Below are 22,185 nucleotides of genomic sequence, written 5' to 3'. Positions count from 1 at the left end.
AAGTGCATATTAACCTTTTTTGCCTTGATTATTGTTTCTAAAGTTTCCCCACATATATCACTTTCTGGTCTTTTGGCACCTTCACTGCCAAAGATAATGGGAAATCATCACCACCCATGGAAGACTTTCGGGTTCCTTTATTGTTCATTGTCCTTCTCTGCTCATACTTGCTTTGCTTGTCTTTTTTTGCCTTTTAACTCCCCCTGTTGGCTTATTATATTCAGTATATTTAGCTGAGATTGCAGATGAATTATAAAGATGTCATCCATCATAAGATAAGATTTCTTCATTAGTCACATGTACATTGAAACACACAGTGAAATGCATCTTTTGCGTAGAGTGTTCTGGGGGCAGCCCGCAAGTGTCGCCACGCTTCCGACGCCAAAATAGCATACCCACAACTTCCTCACCTGTACGTCTTTGGAATGTGAAGAAACCAGAGCACCCGGAGGAAACCCAAGCAGACACGGGGAGAATGTACAAACTCCTTACAGAGAGTGGCGGGAATTGAACCAGGGTCGCTGGCGCTGTAATAGCATTACGCTAACTGCTACACTACCGTGCCTGCCCTCAGAGAGATTTCAGAGAGATTTGGTTTCGATTTAACCCAGCCTGCACATGACATATCTCCTCTGTTACACTAGAGTAGTATTTTCCACTGGTAGTTAGTTCCAAATTACCCTTCTCTACCATTGATCTTTGCCTGCCTCCAGGTTAGAAGTTCACAATAGATTCTCCTTGGTCCTTTTTATGACTAACCTAAGACTTTTTCTCTGATGAGCTTTTTTGCTTTAGGCTCCCCAATTCTCCCACTAACGTTTGGTCCACTCAATCCTTTCAAACTAGATGCATTAGTTTCTCATTCTTCATTGAAACAAATGAAAAACCTGATCAAGGAAGTTCTCTGACACATTTTAAGAAGTCATCTCCTTTGCTTTTATCTGGGAGGAATTGACAGGAATGTGCGGTGAATGACATGGGCTTAGTGTATTGGTTTATTATTGTCACATGTACGAGATACAGTGAAAAGCTTTTGTTTGCTTGCCATCGAGACAGATCATGCTGTATATAATTACATTGAGGTACTAAAAAGAAAACAGGATGCAGAATATAGTGTTGCAGTTACAGAGAAAGTGTAGTGCAGGTAGACAAGTAAAGTGCAAGGGCCACGACAAGGTAGATTGGGAGATCTAGAGTTCAGGCGTTCATCATTTAGTGCATGAGAGGTCTGTTCAAGAGTTTGATGAGAGTGGGATAGAAGCTGTCCTTGAGCCTGGCGGTACGTGTTCGCAAGCTGTCCTTGAGCCTGGTGGTACGTGTTCTCAGGCTTTTGTACCTTCTGCCTGATGGGGCGGGGGAGAAGAGAGAATGACTGGGGTGGGAAGGGTCCTTGATTTTTTTGGCTGCTTTCCTGAGGCAGCGGGAATTGTAGATGGAGTCAATGGTTGGTTTGCGTGAGGGACTGGGCTGTGTCCACAACTCTGCAATTTCTTGCAGTCTTGGGCAGAGCAGTTGCCACACCAAGCTGTGATGCATCCAGGCAGCATGCTTTTTATGGTGCATCTATAAAAATTGGTAAAATTCATCAGGGACATGTCGAATATTCTTAGCTTTCTGAGGAAGAAGAGGTGGTTTTTTGGCTGAAGTGCCCACATGGCTGGGCCGGGATGAATTGTTGGTGATATCTACACCTCGGAACTTGAAGCTCTCAGTCATCTGCACCTCAGCAATGGAGCTTGATGGCCTGCACAGAGTCAGTGGGCTGAATGTCCTGTTTCCAAGTTGTATGTCTGTCTATGACTTTACTCTCACATCCCAATCAAATAATTGAAGTTCTCCAGTATCACTACTTTACCATTCTTGCATCTTTCTGTTATCACCCTGCACTTTTGTTCATCCCACTGCATCCACATCGGCGGGAAGGGTAACTCAGTGTACTTATGTTATCAGGGTTGAGCGATGTCACGGGTAAGGCAGTTTATGGTCCACACACAGAGATATTGACCAAAATTACTCTTCCAGCATACTATGGGAGAAACATGGGCTCTAAATGGAGATTGACAGGCTCTAAAAGACAGATGGAGAGTGTGTGTGTGCTCATCTGTGTGTGTACGTGCGTGTGTTTAAGAAAGAGTGAGAGAGAGAGATGTGATTCCAGTTGTTATTTCAGTCCAGATGAAGGGTCTCAACCCAAAATGTCAACTGTCCACTTCCATCCATAGATACAGCCTGACCTGCTGAGTTGCTTTGTGCGTTGCTCCAGATTCCAGCCTCTGCAGACTCTTTTGTCTCTGAGAGATGCTATTGGCTAAGTCTAATCATTTCTTTTGTTCCCAATGTCCTGTGGTTTTGACTATGAACAAGTCTATAACATTCACGGTACGATGATAAATAGCACTCTGAGTGTTTGGGTTCTGCATGCCGAGCTTTTGGAAGTATTAATAGTCAGAGGTTGTTGGGTTAAAACTGTGAGAAGAGTGCATCAATTGAAACCTTGTCCTGTCTGAAGGTCTGGTTTGTTTATGTATGGCATTTCACATCAATATGTGTTAAACCTGCTTCTGCATCGGAACATAGGAAATCTTAATGCTTCCCATTTTCCCACTAGAAAACCAATTGTAAATAGTATTTCCATTGAAACTATATCTTCCTACTGAAATCCCACTGTAAATGTTAGTCCAAGTTGCTTTGTAATAACTCAAACAGCGGGCACAGATACCAGACAGGAGAGGGGGAAAAGAGATGTTGCAGAGGAGAAGGGATTGCAAAATTTGCCACAAGAGAAAAGGGAAAGGTACAATTACAGCTGTGAAAGGGTAACGGGCATTTACCTTAATTTAGAACTTCTCATCTAGGAGGGTCCTGCAGTCAGGGAAAGGAAGCCTGGTCAGTCACCAGGGGTAATACCTCATTGAATCAACATCTAAATCTCTTCAGAGCACCTTGAATCTTGGAACATTAAGTGCCCACACCTTTGTGTACCATGTTTTAGTCTCTCCAATGGATATTTTCACTTGCAGCTCACCATGCATTGACACACACGCATTCTACAAGATAAGATTTCTTTATTAGTCACATGTAGATCGAAACACACAGTGAAATGCGTCTATTACATGGAGTGTTCTGGGGGCAGCCTGCAAGTGTCGCCACGCTTCTGGCACCAACATGGCATGCCCATAACTTCCTAACCCGTACATCTTTGGAATGTGGGAGGAAACCGGAGCACCCGAAGGAAACCCACGCAGACACAGGGAGAACGTACAAACTCCTTACAGACAGTGGCCAGAATTGAACCCGTAATAGCGTTACACTAATCACTACACTACAGTGCCTCCTCCTCCTTTTGTGTATTCTTCCTAGCCTCCCTTTCTCTGTCCCTATTGGATACAGTACAATGCCTACCGTACTTTCCTAGGTTCCCACTGCTCAGTGCTAAATTTTCTTTTCTACTAGGCTCTGCTGCACAACACACTGCTTACTTTACTTAAGCTCCACCCAATGATGTGAGTGAACCCTCCAACTTGGAAAAGAATTAGCTGAAATAAAGTAAATTGTCGTGGAAAATGGAAAGAGATTGAAGCAAGTGAAACACTAAAGCCCAGGCATTTTCCCTCAACTTTTAGAATGCATTGGGAGTGATTTGACTCTCCAGCCACAGTTTAAAAATAAAAATTGGAATTGGGATTTTTTTATATTGTCACATGTACCGAGGTGCAGTGAAAAACTTATCTTGAATACTGTTCATACAGATCAATTTATTACCCAGTGCATTGAGGTAGTACAGGGTAAAGCAATAACAGAATGCGGAATGAAGTGTCACAGCTACAGAGAAAGTGCAGTGCAGGTAGACAATAAGGTGCAAGGTCATAACGAGGTAGATTGTGAGATCAAAAGTTCATCTTATTGGACTAGGGGACCATTCAATAGTCTTATCACAGTGGGATAGAAGCTGTCCTTGAGCCTGGTGGTACGTACTTTCAGGCTTTTGTATCTTCTGCCTGATGGGAGAGGGGAGGAGAGAGAATGTCTGGGGTGGCTGGGGGTCTTTAATTCTGCTGGCTGCTTTACCGAGGCAGGGTGAAGTATAGACAGAGTCCACACAACTGAACAACTCTTGTAGGAAAATCAAAAGCTGCACATGCCAGAAATCTGAGATAAAAACAGAAAACGCAGGAAACACTCAGCAATCAAGCAACATCCCTCAACATTTCAGCTCGAAGACCCATGCTTGAAAGCACATACCACCAGATTCAAGGACAGCTTCTATCCTGCTGTTATTAGACTCTTGAACGGTCCTCTTGTACGATAAAGATGAATTCTTGATCTCCCAATTTATCTTATCGTGGCCCTTGCACTTTACTTGTCTACCTGCACTGCACTTTCTCTGTAACTGCGACTCTATGTTCTGCATGGAGACACAAAAGACTGCAGATGCTGGAATCTGGAGCAACACACCAAGTGCTAGAGGAACTCAGCAGGTCAGGCAGCATCTATAGATGGAAATGGCCAGTCAACGCTTTGGGTTGAGACCCTTGGTCCAGTCCAGGTAAAGGGTCTCGACCTGAAACGTCGACTGTCCAATTGCCTCCATAGATGCTGCTTGACCCGTTGAGTTCCTCCAGCACCTTTTGTGTTGCACTATCTTCTGCATTCGGTTAGCACGATGCTATTACAGCGCCAGTGATTGGGGTTCGATTCCCGTCACTGTCTGTAAGGAGTTTGTACGTTGTCCCGTGTCTGTGTGGGTTTCCTCTGGGTGCTCCGGTTTCCTCCCACATGGCAAAGACGTACGGGTAGGTTAATTTGGGTTTAAAATGGGCGGCGCGGACTCGTTGGGCCAGAAGGGCCTGTTACCACGCTGTAAATAAAATTTAATTTAAAATTTAGTTTACCTTGATTTACTTATGTAGGGCGTGATGTGTCTGGATGGCATGCAAACAAGAGCTTTTCACTGTATCTCAGTACGTGTATCTCAACACGTAACCAATTCCAATTCCATGTGCCATAATGTGTCAAAAATATTATCTTTGTAATCTTCCAGGAAATATTTGGAAAAAATCTTCAAATTATGTTCCTTAGTTGGATAAAACAATCAGCAGAATACATTGCAAATAAACAAATGTGCAAATTAGGGCAGAAGGAGGGCACTTGGCCCTTTGAACCTGCTCCATGATTCAATAAGCTCTTGGTGGGTCTGATTGTAGCCTCAACTGTGTGTTACCACCTACCATGATAGGCTTTCACCTCCTTGTTTATCAAGAATCTGTCTACTCATGCCAGGATCCCTTATACTGTCGAATACAAGATCCCACATAATAGGTTAATCAAGAAAGTTCGGATGCATGGGGTCAGTGGAGAATTGGCTGTGCGGATCCAGAACTGGCTTGCCTATAGATGACAGAGGGTGGTGGTTGAGGGGACTTGTTTGGGCTGGAGGCCTGTGAGTAGTGGTGTTCTGCAGGGATCTGTGCTGGGACCTCTGCTGTTTGTGATGTACATAAATGACCTGGATCAATATGTTGATGGGTAGGTTAGTAAGTTTGCAGACGATACCAAGATTGGTGGAGTTGTGAATAGTGCAGAAGATTGACGATGGATACAGCGTGATATAGATCAGTTGCAGATGTGGGCAGAGATATGGCTGATGGAGTTTAACCCGGATAAATGTGAGATGTTGCACCTTGGTAGGACTAATGTCAAGAGGCAGTACACTCTTAAGACCCTTAACATTGTTGAAGAGCAGAGAGACCTTGGGGTGCAAGTCCAAGACTCATTGAAAGTGGCTACACAGGTAGACAAGGTGGTTAAGAAGGTTTATGGAATGCTTGCATTTATTAATCGGGGTATTGAGTATAGGAGTCAAGAAGTTATGATGCATCTCTGTAGAACTCTGGTTAGGCTGCATTTAGAGTATTGCGTGCAATTCTGGTCACCTCGCTACAGGAAGGATGTCGAGGCTTTAGAGAAGGTGCAGAGGAGGTTTACTAGGATGCTGCCTGGATTAGAGAGCATGTGCTCTCTAAACCAGGCAAGAGAGGCTGGTCAAACCTGGGCTCTTTTCTCTGGAGCGGCGGAAGCTGAGGGGTGATCTGTTGGAAGTGTATACAATTATGAGGGGCATAGATAAGGTGGACAAGCGATATCTTTTTCCCATTATTGAGAAATCCAATACCAGAGGGCAGGCATTTAAGATGAGGGCGGTAGGTCCAGTAGAGACGTGAGGGGTAAGTTTTTTACTGAGAGAGTGGTGGATGCCTGGAATGTGTTGCCTGATAGGGTGGTGGAGGCAAATTCACTGGGAACTTTTAAGAAGGGCTTGGATGGGCACATGAATGAGAGGAAAATAGAGGGATATGGGCATTCTGTGGGTAGGAGGGATTAGCTATGTCGGCACAACATTATGGGCCGAAGGGCCTGTTCTGTGCTGTACTGTTCTATGTTCTATGTTCTATGTTCTAGTATCAATTCCATAGTGGAGAATGGAATGGAACTCCATAAAGTATGAAGGAATCCGATCGATAGTTCCAGGTATGGAGGATAAAGTTCTCCACATGTGAAGCATTGAATCTGCTTCTCTCCCCAAAATGCTGAGTGACTTTCGAGATAGTTGAACCATTTGCTGCTTTTATTTCAGATTTTAGGCACCTGTGGTTAGTTTTCCTATCTCTTTCCCACTTTTATATTGATTAATTATTCTAATTGAAGCACTCAATCAGAAAATAAACACATATATTCATTGTGTCATAAACTTCCATGAGTAATGTACTAAATTCAGGCGGTGAGGCAGTAAGATGTTAACTAGAATAAAAAAGGGTTAAATAGGGAAGATAAAGACAGAACCTGATTTGGTCAGAATTAAAAAGAACAGATCACCTCGCAAACATGAATGCGCTGCTGTTAACTCACAGAACAAGGTCAGTTTAATGCACGGGAAAACAGCTTAGGAATTATTACTTCTTACTTTTGGAGGAAAAGATCTCTCAGATGAATAATTCATTGCCACAAATGCCACCTCCAGTTTGCTTAGAAACAGCCTTTCAGTGTGGCTACACTTATACCTGTCAATGACTCTGTGAAAGGGCTTCATTTTTAGCTTGGTGAGTGGTTAGTCAAGGTAACCACAGAATGTACATGCAAGATATGTCACTGGCAGGTCAATGGATCCATCTGTTGGATTGTCAGCAAAGTGATAACTGCACGAGGGATGAGATAAAAAGATTTAGAGTCACCGAGTAATACAGGTCCTTCTGCCCAACTCATCCCATGCCAAGCAAGGTGTCTTCCTGAGCTAGTCCCATTTGCCTGCATTTGGCCCACATCCCTCGAAATATTTCCTATCCGTAAAACTATCCAAACGACTTTTAAATGTTGTAGTTGTACCCATCTCCAGAACAAAATAGAACATAGAGTAGTACAGCACAGGAACAGGCCCTTTGGCCCACGATGTTGTGCTAGACTAATTAAGCTAATGATGTCTAATTACACTAACCCCTTCTGCCTGTACATGATCAATATCCCTCGTTTCTCTGCATATTCTTGTTCCTGTCTAAGAACCTCTTAGATCTAAATACTTCTATCATATCTGTCTCCACCACCACCCTTAGCAGCACGTTCCAGCCACCCACCTCTGTGTAAAAACCTTGCCCCGCACATATCGTTTGAATTTTCGCCCTCTCACCTTGAATGCGTACCCTCTACCACCTCCTCTGGGAGCTCGTTCCTTATACCCACCACCCTCTGTGTGAAACAGTTGCCACTCAGCTCCCCTTTAAATCTTTCCCCTCTCACCTTAAATCTCTGCCTTCGGTTGCTGGAGATCTGAACAAAAACAGAGAACACTGGAGACACAGGCGACTACTGATGCTGGAATCCGGAGCCAAAAAACGAGCTGCAGGAGGAATTCGGTGGGTCAGACAGCATCTGTGGAAGCAAAGGGAACATTGACCATCTCTTTGCCTCCTCAGATGTTGCTTGACTCGCTGAGTTTTTCCAGCAGTTGATCTTTTGCACGGAAAAAATCCTGTTTGGTCTCTTCCAGATTCAGAATTTCTATTGAATTCTGGTAAAGGAGGACACAACGCTCCCCGCCATCGAGGACACCTTCAAGAGGCGGTGCCTCAAGAAGGTGGCATCCATCATTAAAGACCCTCACCACATGGGACATGCCCTCTTCACGATACTACCATCAGGAAGGAGGTATAGGAACTTGAAGACCCACACTGAATGTTTCAGGAACAGCTTCTTCCCCTCTGCCATCAGATTTCTGAACGGTCCATGAACCCATGAACACTACCTTGTATTTCGTCTTATGCACTATTTATTTATTTTTGTAACTTATAGTACTTTTTATGTCTTGCACTGTACTGCTGCCGCGAAACAATACATTTCACGACATATGTCAGTGATAATAAACCTGATTCTGATTCTGAAAGCCACTAAGATCTCCCTCCCTTCAGACATCTGAGGTCCACCTTTTGGATTCCCTCCCAAAATCCCCTTTCCACCTCTTTTATGAAGCTCCTCCAAATATCTGCTTTCTTTGGCTTGGCATTCTTCAGTGATTATTTTTATTCCGTGAAGTAATAGAACACTTTGCAATGTTAAATGTGTGTATATAACTGCAACTGGTACACTTTTTAATATTATTATTGTTCTCTCAGATTGGAAGAACTTGCTCAAGTTGTCCATCAATATCGGATATATCCAAATTCCATTTGGGATTTCCTTTCTTTTAGTCACAGAACTGATTTCACAAATAGGTAATGTAAACAATTTTTTAATTGACAGTGAAGCTTGGTTATTGAAATGCCTGTCAACACCTCATCCCCTGGATCCACCTATCGCTTGCCAGCTCTTGATCCACCCTTCCCCTCACCTCTTTCTACTGGCTATCTCCCCTCTACTTTTCCAGTCCAAATGAAGGGTCTCGTCCTGAAAAGTCGACTTGTCTCTCATCCTCCACAGATGCTGCCTGACTCATTGAGTCTGCCCTTCAGCCCTGCAAACCAATGCTAATGGGAGAAGAGTGTAGACGTGTTTACTCACAGACTATGATTTTTCTTTGACGTGAGAATGTGGGTAGAATAAAAAGAATATACGGAGTTAATGTTGAAATGGGTGTTTGATAGTCGGCATGGTTGTGGAGGTCAGAAGGGCTTGTTTTGGTCCTGTATCTCTTTATGACTCTTTAACCTGCCTTGGGTCCAATGGGCTGTAACCTTTTGGACCAATTTCCAATGAGGGACCTTGTCAAAGGGCTCACTGCAATCCATGTAGACCACATCAGCCACGCTACCCTCATCAATACACTGTCATCTCCTCGAAAAATTCAAATGAATTGATCAAACAGGATTTCTCCCTATCAAAGCCATGCTAACTACCTTAGATTAATCATTGCTTTTCCAGATGCAGATTAATCCCATCCCTCAGAATAATTCCCAATAATTTCCCTACCATGGACCTGAGACTGGCCTGTAATTACCTGGTTTATTCCCACTGCCCTCCTTCAATAAAGGTACCATATTTACTGTTCTCCAGTCATCTGGTACCTCGCCTGCGGAAAATGAAGATTTAAAAATCTTAGTACAAGGTAATAAATTGATCGGTATGCAAGACAAATTTTTCACTGTACCTTGGTACAAGTGACAATAATAAACCAATTCTAATTGTAAATCCCTGTACTGGCCCCAGCAACCTGCTCCCTTGCCTCCCATAGCAGCCTGGGATAAATCTCATCAGGTCCTAGGGATTTATTCACCTTTAAACCCATTTAGACATCTTTTACTTTTTCCTTCTTAATGATAATGTGTTTGAGAATTTTACCACTCCCCTCCCTGAATTCTCCAACTACAATGTCTTTATCATCAGTGAATACAGATGAGAAGTACTGATTTAAGATCTTACCTGCATCTTCTGGTTCCATGCATAAATTGCCATTTTGATCCCTATTGGGCCTTACACGTTACCTGGTTAACTTTTTGTCCTGAATATACCTATAAGCTGCTTTGGGATCTTCATTAAACTTGTCCATTAGTGATCTTTCAGTCCAGATGAAGGATCACAACCTAAAACATCAACAGTCCATTTCCCTTTACAGATGCTTGTTGAGTTCCTCCACCAGTTCATTTTTCTGCCCCAGATTCCAGCACCTACAGTCTCTAGTGCCTCCAGTGATATTGCATGCCCTCCTAATTTTCTTTAAGTATCCTACATTTTCCATATTCCCAAAGGACCTCCCCTGTTTCCTGTGGCCCCTTCAGCCCTTCTCTTTGCCCTCCCCCACATTCACGACCTGCCCACCTCCTTCCCTTTATTCCATGGTCTACTGTCCTCTCCTATCCGATTCCTTCCTCTTCAGCCCTTTGCCTCTTCCACCTATCACCTCCCAGCTTCTTACATCGTTCCCTTTTACCCTGCATCCCCCACCCACCTATCTTCCCCCTCTCACCTGGAGTCACCTATCACCTTCCTCCCCCTACTTCCTTATTCCGGCTTCTGCCCTCTTCCTTTCCAGTCCTGATGAAGGGTCTTGACCCCAAACGTCGACTGTTCATTTCCCTTCATAGATGCTGCCTGACCTGCTGAGTTCCTCCAACATCTTGTGTGCGTTTCTCCAGATTTCCAGCATCTGCAGTCTCTCTTGTGTCTCCCCATTTTCAGTTCTCTATATGCCATATCCTTCTTTTTTTACTTTATCCAGCCCTCAATATTCCCTCATCATCTCCTCCAGACAGAACCATCACCAGCCTCTTTCAGGCAAACCTTTACAATCTACATCATAATCTTCCTTGTTCACTTATCAAAGTCATTTCTTTTGTTATCTCTACCATCTCCCTGTCTTAAAACATGTATCGCTTCTAAATTTTCCAAATTCTGATGAAACGTCATCAACCTGAAACATTAACTCTTGTTTTTTCTTACCATAGATGCTGATTGACGTGCTGAGCATTTCTAGAGTTTTTATTACGCTGACAGACTTTCTTCCCTCTAGAAAACCATTCAGGTTATACTGCACTCTCAAGCACAATCTCTCCCTTTGGATATTTGTGTCCTACAATTTGAAACACCTTCCAAAACCTTTAAGAAAATGCTTCAAATGGCTGTGTCTTTGACAAGACATCTTCTACTGTTTGATTACTCTTATGTTGGATTTGGCAATGTCAATTGCAGTTAATAAATGCAACTTGGAACATGTTTTAACATTCATCTTTTTTCCTTAGATTGGGAGGAACTTTTGAAAACATTCATCAATACCAGTTGTATCCAAGTTGAAGTTGGGTTTTTCTTTCTTGTGTTAATTGAAAGTAAATCAAAAACAGGTAAAGTAAATCATTTAATTCCCTTCCTTTGAATTGACAAAGGAACAAGATCAGTGTTGAAGCATCTTTCTGTCTTCACATTTAAAATCTCCTCCACTTCCAGTATTAAAAGCATGAGCTATTATATTATTTTGGCCAATCCTTCAACTGGACTGTGCTGTTCTGTGAGATATTTTACACATGGATCTCAGGAAACTGTACAGAGCTGGTTCATATTGTAAATCCTGTCTCTCGCACACAGAAAGGTCTGAGCACTGGTTCATTTTCAACTGTAGACATTCCCTGTTGCCTCTTCAAAATATTCAGCCAGGATGGTTGAACGTGATCTAGAACATAGAACATAGAACACTACAGCACAGTACTGGCCCTTCGGCCCACAACGTTGTGCCGACATTTTATCCTGCTCTAAGATCAATCTAACCCTTCCCTCCCACATAGCCCTCCATTTCTCTATCATTTATATGTCTATCTAAGAGTGTCTTAAATGTCCCTAATGTATCTGCCCCCACAACCTCTGCCGGCAGTGCGTTCCACACACCCACCACTCTCTATGTAAAGAACTTACCCCTGACATCCCCCTTACACCTTCCTCCAATCACCTTAAAATTATGTCCCCTCGTGTTAGCCATTATCGTCCTGGGAAAAAGTCTCAACCTGGAACAAAATAAATTTTACTCTCATAGAGTCACAGAGTTGCTGACCATTATGTCCATCTACATAATCCCATTTTCCCACATTAGGACCTTACCTTTCTGTGCAGGCACAAGAGACTGCAGATGCCAGAAATCTGGTGCAACACACAGAAAGCTGGAGGAACTCAGCGAGTCAGGCAGCCTCTATGGAGGGAAATGGATGGTTGATGTTTTGGGTCAAGACCCTTCATATGGACTGGAAAGAAAGAGGGAAGATAGCCGGATAGGTGGAGCAAGATCTGGCAGGTGATAGGTAGATCCAGGTGAGGGGGGGGGGGGGGGTGATAGGCAGATGGGGGAGGGGGGATGAGTGGGAATGATGTCAGAAGCTGAAAGCTGATAGGTGAAATTGACAGAGGGCCGAAGAAGATGGGAATCCGAAAGGAGAGAATTGTGGACCATGGAATAAAGGGCAGGAGGTGAGGAAGGGAACCGGAGGGAGGAATGTGTGGGTGATGGGCAGGTGGAGAGGGCGGAGGAGGGGAAAAGAGAAGGGGTGATGGGGCCAGTGGGATAAGGGAAAATGGAGGCAGAGAGGAGTGGTTACCAGAAGTTAGAGAAATCAATGTTCATGCTGTCAGGTTACCAAGGCGGAACACGACGTGCTGTTTAGAGGAACAGCACCTCATATTCCGCCTGGTGTCTATCTGTGTCTAGCTTCAACTGTGCCTTGCCTGTTTAAACGGTTGTTTAAATGCCTCTTAACTATAGTAATTGTATCTGATTCCAGCACCTCCCCTGGCAATATGTTCCATATATCAACCACCCTCTGTGTAAAAGAACTTATCCCTCAGATGCCCTTTAAAACTCCTTCCTCTCACCTTAAACCTATGTCTCCCTTGTTTTTGATGTCCATCCTTTATAAATCCTCTTTATTAAATGAAGCTTCTCCAAGTAGCTCAGAATTTTTTCCCTGTTTATTGTCTCTAAAGGTGCCCCCATATTTGTCACTTTCCAGCCATGTGTTTCCTTCCTTATGTCTCAATAGTTTCAGAGGATTTATGGCAAGCCTTTTGCATTGAGGTTGGAAATGGGGATGTCTTGTGATGAGGCAGCATCTGTGGAGAGAGAAACAAAGATAACATTTAACTTTGATGACTTCTCAATAGAGCTGGGAGCCGCAGTGTGTTGTTTAAATTGTAGAGAAAGAGGAGGGATGGCCAGAACAAAGGGAATATCTGTGGTTGAGCAGAGACCGAGGGAGACTGAATGACACAAAATGGAGGTGGTGCTGGCTGAGGGAGTGTGTTCTGTCTGGAGGAGAAGCAAATAGAAGTGAAAATAGAGAAGTAGAAAGAAGAAAGAAAGTAATGCTGGAATTTTTAGGTATATAAAACTACAGATGCTGGAAATGTGAAACAGAATATCACAATTTGGTGAATGGCGTGTGGCATGCTTGCCTTTATTAGTCGAGGCATTGAGTTCAAGAGTCAGGAAGTTATGTTGCTGCTTTAATAACTCTGGTTAGGCCTCAGCTAGGGTATTGCATTCAATTCTGGTCGCCCCGTTACAGGAAGGATGTGGAGGCTTTGGAGAGGGCTTAGGTTCACCAGGATGCTGCTTGGATTAGAGGGCATGTGCTATAAGGAGAGGTTGGACAAACTTGGATTGTTTTCTCTGGAGCAGCGGAGGCTGAGGGGAGATCTGATAGAAGCTTATCAGATTATGAGAGGCATAGCTAGAGTAGACAGCCAGTATCTTTTGATTAAAGCTGAAATATCTAATACTAGAGAGCATGCATTTAAGGTGAGAGGGAGTAAGTTCAAAGAAGATGTGTGGGGCAAGTTTTTTTACACAGAGTGTGGTGGGTGCCTGGAATGTGCTGCCAGGGGTGGTATTGGCTTTGGTTTATAATTGTCACTTGTACTGAGGTACAGTGAAAAACTTGTCTTGCAAACCCATCATACAGGTCAATTCATTACACAGTGCAGTTACATTGAGTTAGTACAGACTGCATTGATGTAGTACAGGTAAAACTAATAATAGTACAGAGTAAAGTGTCACAGCTACAGAGAAAGTGCAGTGCAATAAAGTGCAAGGTCACAACAAGGTAGATCGTGAGGTCATAGCCCATCTCATCCTACAAGGGAACCGTTCAATAGTCTTATCACAGTGGGATAGAAGCTGTCCATAAGTCTGGTGGTATGTGCCCTCAGGCTCCTGTATCTTCTACCTGATGGAAGAGGAGAGAAGAGAGAATGTCCCGGGTGGGTGGGGTCTTTGATTATGCTGGCTGCTTCACCAAGACAACGAGAGGTAAAGACAGAGTCCAAGGAGGGGAGGCTGGTGTCCGTGATGCGCTGGGCTGTGTCCACAACTCTCTGCAGCTTCTTGCGGTCCTGGGCAGAGCAGTTGCCGTACCAAGCCGTGATACATCCAGATAGGATACTTTCTGTGGTGCATCAGGAAAAGTTGGTGAGAATCAAAGGGGACAAACCAAATTTTTTTAGCCTCCTGAAGAAGTAGAGGCGCTGGTGAGCTTTCTTGGCCGTGGCATCTACATGATTTGACCAGGACAGGCTGTTGGTGATGTTCACTCCCAGCAACTTGAAGCTCTCAATCCTCTCGACCTCAGCATCATTGATGTAGACAGGTGCATGTACACCGTCCCCTTTCCTGAAGTCAATGACCAGCTCTTTTGTTTTGTTGACATTGAGGGAAATGTTGTTCTCATGACACCATTCCACTAAGCTCTCTATCTCCTTCCTGTACTCCGACTCATCACTGTTTGAAATACGGCCTACAACAGTGGTATCATCTGCAAACTTGTAGATGGAGTTAGAGCAGAATCTGGCCACACAGTCATGAGTGTATAGGAAGTAGAGTAGAGGGCTGAGGACGCAGCCTTGTGGGGCACCGGTGTTGAGAATAATCGTGCCGGAGGTCTTGCTGCCTATCCTCACTGATGGCGGTCTGTTTGTTAGAAAGTCAAGGATCCATTTACAGGGGGAGGTGTTGAGTCCTAGGTCTCAGAGTTTGGTGACAAGCTTGCTTGGGATTATCGTATTGAAGGCAGAGCTGTAGTCAATAAACAATAGTCTAACGTATGTGCCTTTACTATCCAGATGCTTCAGGGCTGAGTGTAGGGCCAGGGAGATGGCATCCACTGTAGACCTGTTTCGGCGATAGGTGAATTGCAATGGGTCCATGTTGTCTGGGAGGCTGGAGTTGATGTGTGCCATGACCAACCTCTCAAAGCACTTCGTGATGGTGGATGTCAGAGCCACTGGTTGGTTGTCATTAGTGGTGGAGGCAGATATGATAGGGACGTTTAAGAGGCTTTAATAGACACTTGAACATGCAGAGCATGGAGGGATATGGACATTGTGTAGTTAGAAGGGAATAGTTTAGCTAGGCATTTAGAAGATAAGATATCCTTATTAGTCACATGTACAACAAAACACGAAGTAAAATACATCTTTTTGCGTAGAATGTTTTGGGAGCAGCCCGCAAGTGTTGCCACGCTTCCGGCGCCAACATAGCATGCCCACAACTTCCTACCACAACTAACCTGTACATCTTTGGAGTGTGGGAGGAAACCGGAGCACTCAGAGGAAACCCATGCAGACATGGGGAGAACGTACAAACTCTTTACAGACAACGGCAGGAATTGAACCCGGGTCGCTGGTGCTATAATAGCGTTTCGCTAACTGCTACACTACTAGTTTAATTAGTTTAGCACAACATCGTGGGCTGAAGAGCCTGTTCCTGTGCTGTATTGTTCTATGTTCTACGTAAATAGAAAATGTTCGGCAAATCAAGAGTATCTATTGAAAGGGAGTTAATATTTGTGGCTGATGACCTGGCCAGATCTAATACAAAGTGTTATCTGACATTGCTGAATTCAGTCTCCATTTCCGAGGGTTGCAACATGCCCAATCAAAGGATGAAATACTGAACCTTCAGATGATAGAGGGGGAGGGATGAAAGGGGGAGGAGTGGCATTACTAGTCAGGGAAAATATCACAGCTGTGCATAGACGGGACAGCCTGGAGGTCTCGTCTACAGAGGCCATATGGGTGGAGCTGAGGAACAGGAAGGGTGTGAACACACTAATAGGGTTGTATTATAGACCGCCCAATAGTCAGAGAGAATTGGAGGAACAAATCTGTAGAGAGATAGCAGACCGATGTAAGAAACAGAAAGTTGTAATAGTAGGGGATTTTAACGTTCCACATATTGACTGGGACTCCCACAGTGTGAAAGGGCAGGATGGCTTGGAATTCGTCAAATGTGTTCAGGAAAGTTTTCTACGTCCATATATAGAGGTACCAACGAGAGAGAATGCAATACTTAATCTCCTATTAGGGAACCGGACAGGTCAGGTGACAGAAGTATGTGTCGGTGAACATTTTGGGTCCAGTGACCATAATGTCATTAGTTTCAAGTTAATTATGGATAAGGATAGGTCTGGTCCTCGGGTTGAGGTCTAAATTGGAGAAAGGCCAATTTTGTGGAAATGAGAAAGGACCTAGGAAGAGTGGATTGGGATAAGTTGTTTTCTGGCAAGGATGTGCTCAGTAAGTGGAAGGCCTTCAAAGGTGAAATTTTGGGAGTACAGAGTTTTCATGTTCCTGCCAGGATTAAAGGCAAAGTTAACAGGCATGGCGAACATTGGTTTTCAGGGGATATTGGTCACTTGGTTAAGAAAAAGAGAGAGGTGTATAGCAGGTATAGGCAACTAGGAACAAATGAGGTACTTGAAGAGTATAGAAAATGTAAGAAAATACTAAAGAAGGAAATCAAGAAGGCAAAAAGAAGACATGAGGTTGCTCTTGGCAGATAATGTGAAGGTAAACCCGAAGGGTTTCTGCAAGTTTATTAAGAGTAAAATGATAGTAAGGGACAAAATTGGTCACCTAGAAGATCAGAGTGGTCGGCTATGTGTGGAGCCTCAGGAGAAGGAAGGAGATCTTAAACAGTTTTTTTGCATCAGTATTGACTCAGGAAACTGGCATAGTGGATATGGAAGGAAGGGAAACAAGCAGTAGTGTCATGGAACATATAGAGATTAAAGAGGAGGAGGTGCCTGCTGCCTTACAACAAATAAAGTTAGATAAATCCCCCAGGCCTAACATGATACTTCCTCAGACCTTGAATGAGACTAGTGTAGAAATTGCAGGGGCCCTGGCAGATATATTTAAAATGTCCTTAACCATGGGTGCGGTGCCGGAGGACTGGAAGGTAGCTCATGTTGTTTCGTTGTTTAAATAAGGCTCTAAAAGTAAACCAGGTAATTACAGGCCGGTGAGCCTGACATCAGTAGTGGGTAAATTATTGGAAGGTGTTCTGAGAGATCAGATATACAAGTATTTGGACAGCCAAGGGTTGATTAAGGATAGTCAGCATGGTTTTGTGCGGGGTAGATTGTGTTTAACTAATCTTGTAGGGTTTTTCGAGGAGGTTACCAAGAAAGTAGATGAAGGAAAGGCTGTGGATGTTGTCTACATGGACTTTAGTAAGGCTTTTGACAAGGTCCCACATGGGAGGTTAGCTCAGAAGGTTGAGACACTAGGTATCCATGGAAAGGTTGTAAACTGGATTCGAAATTGGCTGTGTGGGAGAAGACAGAGAGTGGTAGTGGATGATTGTTTCTTAGACTGGAGGCCTGTGACTAGTGGTATGCCTCAGGGATCTGTGCTGGGGCCATTGTTGTTTGTTGTCTGTATCAATGATCTAGATGATAATGTGGTAAATTGGATCAGCAGGTTTGCTGATGACACTAAGATTGGAGGCGTAGTAGACAGCGAGGAAGGCTTTCAAAGTTTGCAAAGGGATCTGAACCAACTGGAAGAATAGGCCAGAAAATGGCAGATGGAATTTAATGCAGACAAGTGTGAGGTGTTGCATTTTGGAAGGACAAATCAAGGTAGGACATACACAATAAATGGTAGGGCACTGAGGAGTGCGGAGGAACAAAGGGATTTGGGAGTTCAGATACATAATTCCCTGAAAGTGGTCACAGGTAGACAGGGTTGTAAAGAAAGCTTTTGGCATCCTGGCATTCGTAAATCAAAGTATTGAGTATAGGAGTTGGGATGTTATGCTGAGGTTGTATAAGACATTGGTGAGGCCAAATTTGGAGTATTGTGTGCAGTTCTGGTCACCTAACTACAGGAAGGATATTTGTAAGATTGAAAGAGTGCAGAGGAGAATTACTAGAATGTTGTCGAGTCTTCAGGAGTTGAGTTACAGGGAAAGATTGAACAGGTTGGGACTTTATTCCTTGGAGCGTAGAAGAATGAGGGGAGATTTGATAGAGGTTTACAAAATTATGAGGGGTATAGACAGAGTTAATGCGAGCAGGCTCTTTCCACCTAGATTAGGAGAGATAAGTACAAGAGGACATGGCTTTAGGGTGAAAGGGGAAAGGTTTAGGGGGAACTTCACTCAGAGAGTGGTGGGAGTGTGGAACAAGCTGCCATCTGATGTGGTAAATGTGGGCTCACTCAAGTTTTAAGAATAAATTGGATGGGAGAGGTCTGGAGGGTTATGGACTGGGTGCAGGTCAATGGGACTAGCGGAATAAAGTTTCGGCACAGACTAGAAGGGCCGAATGGCCTGTTTTCTGTGCTGTAGTGTTCTATGGTTTTATGGTTCTATGATGCTGGGCTTTGTTGGAACAGTGTAGGAGGCCAGTGAAAGGGAACTCAGGAGTGGGAGTGGGATGGAGTAACTGGAAGCGCCAGATTAAGTGTTTCTGAATCCACCAATTCAGAACTCTATTTCACTGAGTAAGTAATAACCAGAGTTTGCCTAAACTTTCCACCAAAATATCTGTTGTGTGTCCCCTGCCTTTTCAGCTGTCTAGGTCCCACATCTTGCATTCTCTCCCCAAGTCCTTTTACGACCTCCATTAACAACTCTTCTAATACCTGCTTCTTTAGCTTGGCCTCTTTATTGCTTGGTGACTGTTCTGTTAAGATACCTGGGACATTTGACAATGTTAAATCTGATGTATAAATTAACATTTTTTCCTCAGCTCAAAGGAATCTGTTGCAGATATTCATCCAAACCAATTGTATGCAAGTTGGAGCCGGGTTTCTCTTTCTTGTTCAAACAGAACTGGTTTCAAATAGTGGTAACGTAACCATTTCCTACTTTTTCTTTGAATTGACTGTAAAGCAAGGTGAAAAATCTTCAAATCTTTTTCAGTTTTCATATATAAAATCTACTCCATTTCCAGAATTACATGAACTGATTATTCGACCGAACATTGAACTTGCCAGTCGCCTTCATGACATGTGGATCTCAGGTGAGTGTGCAGTGCTGACCTAAATAGCATTCCTTACTCTTGCCCACTGAAAACTTTGTGCATATCTCACAGCGCCAGTTCAACAGTAGTGTAAATTGTGGTAAACTAAAAGAAGAAAATACGTGTTCAGTTGAACATGGGCTTTGAGATCGTGTGACAAAATGGTCCCCATAGTTCTATAAATTGTTCTCCCTAGTGTAGCAGTTAGCGTAACGCTATTACAGCGCCAGCGACCCGGGTTCAATTCTGGCTGTCGTCTTTAAGGAGTTTATACGTTCTCCCCGTGTCTGCATGTGTTTCCTCCTGGTGCTCCGGTTTCCTTCCACATTCCAAAGACGTACCGGTTAGGAAGTTGTGGGAATGCTGTGTTGGTGCCCGAATCGTGGCCGCACTTGCAGGCTGCCCCCAGAACACTCTAAGCAAAAGGTGGATTTCACTGTGTCTTTCGATGTACATGTGACTAATAAAGATATCTAATCTAATCTGCTAAATTCCTTTAGGATATCCCTTACAATACCTTCCTTGGATTTCCATTCTATTGTGAAGCAATTGGAATATTTGACAATGTTAATTATGTTTAACAGAATGTGTTTCAACACTTTTTTCCCCAGATTGGAAGAAATTGTTGCAGACTTTCATCAACACCAATTGTGTACAAATTGGAGCTGGGTTTTTCTTTCTTGTTCTTACAGAACTGGCTTCAGAAACAGGTAAGATATTTTAGAACATAAATACTAAGGAAACCCAGTGTCCCCCTCTCCACAGATAGACCAGAAACAGAGATCCGCTGGTCCTTACCTTTCACCCCTCTGCGCCTAACATATCGTCCTTTGCTACTTCCACCAGCTTCACCGACAAAAGCAATGTTGAGGTAGAGGAGGCCCTGTCCGCAATAGGCATCTTGAGCTTCCGGTCGCACGTTATTTCAGCTGCCCTCCCCATTCCCACACCGACCTGTCTGTCCTCGGCTTTCTCTATTGCCACAGTGAGGCCAAATGGAACAGCACCTCATATCCTGCCGGGGGGGTGGCGGGAGTCTACAGCCCAACGGCATGAACATTGATCTCTCCGATTTCAGTTAACCCTCTCCCCCTTTTCTCTCTCCCCCTCTGTCCCTTTTCTCTCTCCCCCTGATCTGCCCAGTTCCTCCTACACCCACCCCAGACTCCCATCACCCCGTTTCTTTCCCCTTCTTCATCTACTCCATCTGCCCGTCACCCACACACTCCTCCCACTGGGTCCCCTCCCCTCTGCCCTCCCCACCTGTCTTATTTGGTGCCATGCTCCACCTTCCTTTCATATCACCTCCCGGCCTCTTCCCTCCTCCATCTGCCAATCACCCCTCCTCACCTGGATCCACCTGCCAGCTCCTGCCCCACCTCCTTTATACACTGGCTATCTCACCTCTATCTTTCAGTCAGATAAAGGGTCTCAATCCCCCCACAGATGCTGCCTGAGTTCCTCCAGCATCTTGTTTGTTGCTCCAGATTCCAGCATCTGGAGTCTTCTGGGTCTCCATCTGGACTGGTTCACCCTACCTATCACCTCCCCTTCGTCTACCTGGCTCCCTCTGCCTATCATCAGTCCCTCATCTTTCACCAATCAGCCTGCTGTCTCACCCCTCCCTCTCACTTCTATACACTGGCTATCTTCCCCTCTACATCTCGGTCCTGATGCAGGGTTTCGAACCAAAATGTTGACCATCCCTTTGTCTCCATGGATGTACCCAGCCCGCTGTTCCTCCAGTCTGTCTGTCTCGTTAAAGCAGCCAGCATAATTATAGCCCTCACCCATCCCAGACGTTCTCTCTTCTCCCCTCTCCCATCAGGCAGAAGATACAGAAGCACGTACCACCAGGCTCAAGGACAACTTCTATCCTGCTGTTATAAGATAAGATAAGATAAGATAAGATACCTTTGTTAGTCACATGTACATTGAAACACATAGTGAAATGCATCCTTTGCGTAGAGTGTTCTGGGGGCAGCCCGCAAGTGTCACCACAATTCCGGCGCCAACATAGAATGCCCATGACTTCCAAACCCGTATGTCTTTGGAATGTGGGAGGAAACTGGGGCACCTGGAGGAAACCCACAAAGACACGGGGAGAACGTACAAACTCCTTACAGACAGTGGCCAGAATTGAACCCGGGTCGCTGGCGCTGTAATATCATTACACTAACCGCTACACTACCGTGCCTGCCCTCAGACTATTGAACAGTTCCTTAGTACAATAAGATCTCTTGACCTCGCAATCTACATTGCTATGACCTTGTGCCTTATTGTCTACCTGCACTGCACTTTCTCTGTAGCTGTGACACTTTGCATTCTGTGCAAGGTAGCATAGTGGTTAGCATAATGCTTTACAGCGCCAGCGACCCGGGTTCAATTCCGGCCACTGTCTGTAAGGAGTTTGTACGTTCTCCCCGTGTCTTTGTGGGTTTCCTCCAGGTGCCCCAGTTCCCTCCCACATTCCAAAGACGTACAGGTTAGGAAGTTATGGGCGTGCTATGTTGACACCGGAAGCGTAGCGACACTTGCGGGCTGCCCCCCAAAATCACTACGCAAAAGATGTATTTCACTGTGTGTTTCGATGTACATGTGACTAATAAAGATCTTATCTTATCTTGTTCTACCTTGTACTGCCTCAATGCACTGTGTAATGAATTGACCTGTACGAACGGTATGTAAGACAAGTTTTTCACTGTACCTCAATACAAGCGACAATAATAAATCGATTCCAATTCCAATTCCCGTACTTTCTCAGCCATGATTTACTTTTGGACACAACACTACAATCGTTCTTGGCTGGTAACACTCACAGCTAAGCAGCACTTGGCACATTTACACTCATGTATTCCAACCTTGTTCTTTCCAAACTCCAAACTCATAGCCTCCCTTCTTCTGCTCCCATTAATTACAG

The 22,185-nt window shown here is 44.2% G+C and overlaps 1 protein-coding gene across 14 annotated transcripts in view; it reads left to right on the top strand.

Annotated features, from left to right (window-relative positions):
• LOC127567526 (uncharacterized) overlaps positions 1 to 22,185 on the top strand; it is a 54,454-nt gene that overhangs the window by 29,654 nt on the left and 2,615 nt on the right. For 12 of the 14 annotated variants that reach the window (XM_052010524.1, XM_052010538.1, XM_052010525.1 and 9 more), the window contains 5 exons: positions 8,661 to 8,759; positions 11,220 to 11,318; positions 18,993 to 19,091; positions 19,197 to 19,265; positions 19,877 to 19,975. In XM_052010524.1, coding sequence (XP_051866484.1) covers positions 8,661 to 8,759; positions 11,220 to 11,318; positions 18,993 to 19,091; positions 19,197 to 19,265; positions 19,877 to 19,975 — 465 coding nt within the window. The remainder of the gene's footprint in view (positions 1 to 8,660; positions 8,760 to 11,219; positions 11,319 to 18,992; positions 19,092 to 19,196; positions 19,266 to 19,876; positions 19,976 to 22,185) is intronic. The other 2 variants (XM_052010531.1, XM_052010532.1) reach the window with 2 other exon arrangements.

This window comes from Pristis pectinata, chromosome 2 (genome assembly GCF_009764475.1).
Source record: "Pristis pectinata isolate sPriPec2 chromosome 2, sPriPec2.1.pri, whole genome shotgun sequence".
Taxonomy (NCBI): Eukaryota; Metazoa; Chordata; class Chondrichthyes; order Rhinopristiformes; family Pristidae; genus Pristis; species Pristis pectinata.
This window is presented reverse-complemented; position numbering and strand designations above follow the sequence as displayed.